The 7,730-nt window shown below is 40.9% G+C and overlaps 1 protein-coding gene across 3 annotated transcripts in view; it reads left to right on the forward strand.

Moving 5' to 3' along the window:
- ANKRD50 (ankyrin repeat domain 50) overlaps positions 1-7,730 on the forward strand; it is a 32,406-nt gene that overhangs the window by 1,435 nt on the left and 23,241 nt on the right. The window contains exons 1-2 of one of the 3 annotated variants that reach the window (XM_011375890.2): positions 9-543; positions 1,343-2,277. In XM_011375890.2, coding sequence (XP_011374192.1) covers positions 1,766-2,277 — 512 coding nt within the window. In that variant the 5' untranslated portion in view covers positions 9-543; positions 1,343-1,765. Of the gene's footprint in view, positions 1-8; positions 544-1,342; positions 2,278-7,730 lie in introns of those variants that run through there. The other 2 variants (XM_023520816.1, XM_023520817.1) reach the window with 2 other exon arrangements.

Here is a 7,730-nt window from a genome sequence, read left to right on the forward strand (position 1 = left end):
GGACCCCGGACCCCACTTCTCCCCTCGCGCCACCGAGGGCCAAGCAGGGGCGGGATCGGCGCGCGGGTGGGCACGGAGCCGGACGCCGGTCGCAGGCGACCCCTCAGCAGGGGTGGGCAGGGACGTCGGGCACCCCTCCCCCTTCAGGACACACCCCGATCCCGGGCGCGGCGGCGGGGCGAGGCGCGCCCAGCCTCGGCCGGGGAAGACCTGGCGTGGAGGCTGCGCCTCCGTCCGTGGCCTCGCGTGGGTGGCCCCCCTGTGGCTCCTTGGGGCTGCTCCAACGGAGGTGGGTCTGTCGCTGGGAATCCCGGAGTCCTTTTGTCTGTCAGCTGAACCCAGAGGCCGGAACTGTAGGCGAGCTGTAGGCAGCGCCGGAGCACTCCGCTCCCTGGCGCTTTCTGCCTGGGAGGGCGCTCCGCCTGCAGCCTCTTCTCCGTCCACGGTAGTAGGCTGCGCTCCTCACCCGCGTCCCAAACCGTCATCTCTGGCGCAGAGCAAGGAAGGATTCACGTTGTTCTTGTGTTTGGATTCATCATTCATGTGAGATCATCCCCAGCCTCCCCCTTTTTAACCCGTTGCCGTCCAGCCTCCACTCTGGTTGATCGTCCCCTAGATTCTGCAAACTATCAACAAAGAAATGTGGCTGGTCGAGTAAACAGTTCTTGCCTGGCTGGACCGTGCAAGTTAACAGAGCTTCCTTAGCTGGCGCTATTCTGCCAAGCCGGTCGAAAGACGTTTCTGGCTTGACTTAAGATGTTACTGTATGTGCACATAGTCTTTTTCGCTCCCCTTCAACAGTGAGGTTCAAAAAATCTGGGGTAACTTGATTAAAATGTAGCTGTTTGGGAAACGTAACCGTAGAGGGAAAAAAATACAGAACGGAAAATGTTATGATTGGGGTAATCGCCCAACTTCTTGAAAGTGCCAAAGATGAAGTATATGGGCTTTTGATATTACTTTAACTGGAAAATTGTATCCTTTGATAAGTTAGCTTTTAACATATGGTAAATTCCACTAAGATATTTTTATTTTAGTTACCTGTGGAAATTGTCAGTTACCCAGGACATCTTACAAAGAGAAACCTGTGAACAGGTTCATTAAGAATCTAGTTTGAAAAATGCATTTTTTGAATGCTTTGAATTAAGGAGTGTTAAGGTCTGTCATTCCTGACACCTAAAGCGGTTCCTTCCCTGGCATTGCCTGCGTGCCGGAGAGTGGCAGGGTCTAGTAGTTTGGCTATCCTTCAACAGGAAGTATAGTGCTACCACCTACCTACTGTATAAATGTAATCTGTGATGACACTCATTATAATGGACGCATTTCTGCATCTAATTTTCAGATACTGAATTAACACTTGGAATCTGGAGAAGCATTTTGTACAAATTGAAAGATTGGGCTTTCTCTTTAGTTTTCCAGATGTATTATCTGATCTGCATACTTGAAACATCCACAGTCACATAAACTCTGGTTGTAACCATGGAGTTATGTGACCCATCAAGATATAGGAAAACTGTTGCCAAGCTTTGGAACCGGGCCATTTTCTACCAGTTCAACCCTTAAACTAATATATTCTCTGCTGATAATCAAGAATAAAGAGCCAAATAAAGTCATGCACATTCTGTTGACAGATGGACTCTGTGGCTGTTGAATTTTACTATAATGGGTTACTCTGTCATTCCAATGCAAGTTACATCCTGATGGAGGTAAAGACCTGTATTCATGTATCCCGATTATAGCAAGTGTTGAAGATAGGAAACCTATTATGACTAATCCTTGGGAAGAGAAAGTCTGCAAAATGGCTCAAACGAGTTTACTGCAGGGGAAGCCGTTTTACTGTAGGGAGTGGGTTTTCCACAAGCTTCAGCATTGTCTTCAGGAGAAAACTAACTGTTGCAATAGTGCTGTCAGCACACCACCCCTTTTAATGAATTCTGGGAATAATGCTAGTGTTGTCTCTGGAAAAGGAGCTGCCTGGGGTGTGTTGTTGGTAGGAGGGCCTGGCAGTGGCAAGACAGCCCTATGCACTGAGCTCTTGTGGCCAAGTTCACCTACAAGCCTGCAGAGAGGTTTGCATCGCCAGGCTTTGGCCTTTCATTTCTGCAAAGCCCAGGACTCTGACACTTTGTGTGTTGGAGGGTTTATCAGGGGTCTGGTTGCCCAGATCTGCCGCAGTGGACTGCTCCAAGGATTTGAAGACAAGCTGAGGGACCCAGCAATCCAAAGCCTCTTACAGCCTGGAGAATGCGAGCGGAACCCAGCGGAAGCATTTAAAAGGTAATGAGAAGAATGCCATGCTGTTCCAGTTTCTGTGCAAGATTTAAGGGCTGTTTTTTAGCTGTTTTAACTTTGTGGGGTACCTGTACTACTGCTGTAAAGTTGAGGTTAATCTGTGGTTGTGAATAAACCTGAAGGAAACAATTTAAGCTTTGTATAGCAGAGGATATGGATTAAAAGTATGTCTTTTATTTGTTTAACAACAGAATTCGAAGCACTGCAGAAACAAATTATTTTTCAAATTTATGCCAATCATTTATTGACTTTTCTAATATTAATGGTAGGGGACATTTGTTCCTATAGTAGAGATACTTAGCTGCCTGGAAACTTAGGCGCATTTTCAGGCAGGGGGAACTATGGGTGGCACTGAAATCGGAAGACCTCTCAGCATGTAACAACTATCTTTTTTGTTTATAGTATCATTATTTCTTTAAATAAGAAAAGTTCTCTTTGAAAGAGACCACTGGCCATTGAAAATATGAAGAAAATCTGCCAACGTGTTTTAGGATTTATTCCCCTAGCAAAGAAACAAAAAGTTGTGCTCTGTTTTGAAATATGTGATATGTATAAAATAATGAAAATTTGGCATCGTTTTATTACTTTTTTAGTGAGTGATATAAAAAAATGATTTTCCAAACCTTAATTAAGCATTTTTCCATGGTAAATGGATTGGTCTAAGAAGTGATTAAATTGCTTTTCAGAATAGTTCTAGATTCAAAATGTGTTTTTTCTTTAAAAAAAAAATACTTCCTTGAAAATAATTTTTGCAAATCGCCCCTCTGCTCATTGTAAAAGGAGGCAAATTGTTATTTTGTGCTTGCTATTGCCTGTCACTGCCGCTTTAAGTAGTCATTTTGCCATATACATTTTCCCTTATACAATAAGTAGTTCTCAGCAGGCAAAAGTCTGTTTCCCAAAGATGGCAGGTATACTCTTCACTGCAGGTTAGTGTGTAGGGGGAGAGGTGGGGAGGGGAGATGAGGAGAGGAGAGAGGGGGAGAGAGAGAGAGAGAGAGAGAGAGAGAGAGAGAGAGAGTGAGTGAGTGTGTGTGTGTGTGTGTGTGTGTGTATCTGTCTCTGTGTGAGAGTGTCTCTAGGAGTCATTTTAACAGGATCTGAATTGCTACGAAGAGTGATGTTCTTATGATGTCGTCAGATCTAATGGTATGAAATCTATTATTTTGATGTGATATTGAAAATAATATTAGCATGTACTTAGTGTCAGCAACTGTTCTAAGTTTTTTACCAGCATTAAAACCAGTCTTCATAAAAGTCCCACGAGGTAAGTACTGTTATTAGTCTCATTTTATAGATGAGGAAACTGAGGCACAGAGAGCCGAAGTGACTTGGCCAAGGTTATGTGGTAGTTAAGTGGCAGAGCTGGGATTTGAAATGCATGTGTGCGTACAGGTTTGTAATCACAGAAATTTTTTGGAGGACTTGAGAGGAAGAAGAGTAGTTTAGAAGTTTGTGGAAGACAGGGTGTAGGGGGTGGTCACAGCTGTGGTTTGAGTGTGGTTTTCGGATCACCCATATATGTAACGAGAGGCAGTCTGGAGTGATGGTTATGAATAGCGTTATTGAGTTAAAACACGGGAGGGGTTATTAAGTTGGCCAAAGGAGTGTGTCTGAGAGGCGTGAGGGTCTTGCACACTTTTTCACAAGTAGTTGTCATCCAGTAACCCAGGGCAAATCTATTGTCTTTTGCTGTTAACCATCAAAATCAGGTTAAAACTATTGTATCTCTCTTAAATCAGTGAGGAAGTCTGTTTAAGTGATGCCAGTGGCACAGGTATGAGGTGCCAGGTTTGATGGATGGTTCAATGTGCATCGTGTAAGGAATCAGTGATGTAATCTTTGTGTAAACTTTTACTTCTTAGAGACTTCACGTCTCTGCACATCAACAACTCCTGTCCTCTTGACTTTCTGCTTTTTCTGAAGATACTATCACTAGTCAAAGAGCTCAGTTTTCATTTTGTAAAGGCATTTCATAAGCTATTTGGATTTATAGACCCCTTAGAAAATTAAAATTAGTTTCAAAGAGCTTAGTCTAAGTTAAACTTAGTCTAAGTAAACTATGTAATTATACAATTTATTTTATTGGAATTCATATGTAAATTTCTAATATTTTTAAATGTTTAAAATCATGTCTGATCACTGTATAATTTTGTTAAATTCTGTCCCTGAGCAGATCTTTCTCTACAGTACATACATTTTCCTGAAAAAGATCCTTCTACTCAGATGGTCCTGTTACTGTTTTGTTTTTGTTTTTGTTTTTCTGTGTGAATTTTAGTTATTAACTCATTGGAGGGAAATCAGCAGCAACTGGAGCTGTGTGGAAAAACCACGCCAGAGCTGATTTTCTGATTGGCAGAGGGAGCTAATCCCTTCATGTTCCCAGTCTAGACTCTGGGAGAGAAAACAGTCTTTCTATTGACCGTTGTGGTGGTCTTTATTTAATCTACTGGGTCTTTCAAAACCCTGGGTCACTTTTTTAAATTTATTATTAAAGTAATTAATCATTAAATCAGGTAATTTTGGTATGAGATCAACTTTCTGATCATTCATGAGATACACACTTCCATTATGACTGAAGCTGTAATATAACCACCATCAAATGTAAACATGATAACAATTCAAAGTTAAAAAATGTTTTTGCATAGTCTATAGTATTAGATAATCTAGGCCTCTACTTTTGAATCAAGTTTTATTGTAGGTTCTATCAGTGACTGACTTGTTAAATAAGTCCTTTTGAGAATTTTCATCAGAATGCATATTATGTAGGCAGGACAGATGTAATTCAACAGGAGCACGATGAGAAGAAGATCATCGTTTCCAAAGAGTTAATATTTTGAGGGAGAGAAGAAATCAAGGTAACTAATTACAACAGGAGGAGCAGGGCTCCAGGTGAGAGATGGAGGGACAGGTAGTGGCTTCGGGTCCTGTGACGGGTTTAGAAGCACAACTGAAGATGGGTATTTCATTCCACCAGATACTGTTTTCCAGATCTTACTGTCATGATCCCTGAACCCCAGGGTCTCTTTGGATGTGGAGCTGGGATACAAGCCTTTATTCCTGACTTTTATTTCTCTTTAACAATCTGCAAGACCAGGTGTGGGTTTTCTATGTGTGATGTCAGTTTTCCCCGTGTTGAGTAAAAGTACTTCGTTCTGTGTCATATTGACAGTGGTTCGTTAAAACATCTTCAGGGGTATCACAAATTAAGTGTAAATGGAATGAAATTGTGATGAATTAAGGATGAATGATTCTAAACTTTGAGCGCTTAACAGAAAAGTTGTGTTAATGGCGAAGGTGACAGTGGCTTGTTGGGTCTGGAATGTGGAAGTTTATACTCTGACCTTTGATTTTTAAGTGGTATGAGAATCCTTGAATGACAGAATCACCTTCTTTCTGTTTATCTCCTCCTTGAACATTTACAGCTCTTCACTTGTATCTCTTTAGATTTTGGCTCCTTTTGTAGTTAAGCATGTATCTTGTTATCTCCTCTGTTAGGCTTCTCATGACATTATTCATGACTGATTAATTTTTTACATTTACCATTGTGCTTTGAACATCACTTTTCATATAGTAAGTGCTAAATAATTATCATTTAAATGACTGGATAATGCTACTTGCCCGTCTAGAATGTGTCTGAATCTAACTGAAGGACATCTGAAACTGCCGCATAAAGAAGGAAATTGAAATGTTATATCATTTAGGTCAGTTTTAAATGCGGATGAAACTGGTGTAGTGATTATTAATTCATTAACCTGCCGTCTGCTCCTCAGCATATATGAATATGGCACTGGTCCAGATAGTTTTAAGTGGCCAGATGTCTATCTTCTGTCTCAACTGGCTCCAAGTATTTTTGGCAAACTCAACAAAGAGACAAAAAACAGAATGGGACTGGAACGTTTGCTTCCTTCGTACCCTCTGTTGTGGGGTATTTATTTTCAAGGCAAAATATTCCCTTTCCTTATCTGTCTTGTATAACTAATATAGTTAAGGTAACTGTGTTTATTCATTCTTATATATTGTCAGATTAAAAGGTCTTGTGAAAGTGTCTCACATTTTAAATAAAATATTACATATAATTTTCATAATTACAATTCTATGTTTCTTTTAGTCTAAGATTATTACTTTTCCCTGAAATGTCTGTCGTTTCTGACTCTTAACTATATTATACTTACTTGAGGAAGTACCTCCAGTCATTCAAACCCTCCCTCTTTCCCTTCCTAAAATCTTGTCTTTCTACCCTAGATGGACTTTCTCGTTCACACTTCCTAAGTGCTGCTGCTGCCACCTCCGTTGGTTCCTGGTTCTTTATTCAGTGAACCAGCCCTCAACCTTCAATCACTTCTGCATAACAATGGCATAAAGTATCGCTCCATCTTCATACTGTTTAATATGCGCCACAGTCCTAGTTCTGCTTGGCCATTCTTTTGTTTACATACTTCTTGATAACTCAGATTTTCTTACTTAGACCAGAGAGAGTAAACTGGTGCCCTACAGGTTGAATGTTTTTCACGCCATTCAGGAAATTGCACAGGCATATCCAGATTTTTGTTTTTTCTTGAAAAAAAAATTGGATATTTTGACAGTATTTGGTTCTCGTTGCTTTGAAGCAGTAGTCTGGTTGAGCTCAGCCAGCTGCTATCTTAGATAGGACTACAAACTCTAATTAGATTCACCCCCTCCTCAACCCCTCCCTCCCCCCATTATTCTTTCCCAAGACCCTTTCATTTGTTTACGTTTGCCAGCCTGGCTCCTATAAGCATTTTCAAACATGAACATGTTTCCTATTCCTCTGAAAAAATAAACACTATATATTTTTTATCTCCCTCTAAATTTGCCTTCAGATTATCTCAGATGTGTGTACGCAGGTGCTACTGCTTCTTCCCGTCTCCCATTTCTTCCTATCCTACTGAAGTGTGACTTTTCTCTGTACATATTCAAAGAAAGTTGTTTGGGTATTGTCATGTCTGAACTCACTAGTCAACATATCTTTAGCCTTAGATGACATATTTTAGGACTCTGTCCCCCCCTTATTTGTACTTTCCTCCTTTCAGAATCCCCTATTGCAACTACATCCTTTGGTGGCCTTTCCTCTAGGTTCTGTCTGGGTGTTTGCCCAGCAAGGTTCACTTAGATGCTCTCCCTTTATACTTATTCCTTCTCATAGCGTATGTATTTAGATGGCTACCAGTACTTATATCTAACGGGACAGCAATTGAATCTACACCAACAGCCTTTATTTTCACTCTGGTCAATATATATCTTTTTACTGGAGTGTCCCTCACTTACTTTTCAATATTCAAACCAACATCTCTGCCAGCATTTCTGTCCACTAACTCATTCATTTCTTAAATATTCAGTGCCTACTATGTGCCAGATATGTGCTAAATGACAAGACAAAAGTGGTGAGCCAAACAGAACACTGACTTAAGTGGGGG

This window comes from Pteropus vampyrus, unplaced genomic scaffold (genome assembly GCF_000151845.1).
Source record: "Pteropus vampyrus isolate Shadow unplaced genomic scaffold, Pvam_2.0 Scaffold278, whole genome shotgun sequence".
Taxonomy (NCBI): domain Eukaryota; kingdom Metazoa; phylum Chordata; class Mammalia; order Chiroptera; family Pteropodidae; genus Pteropus; species Pteropus vampyrus.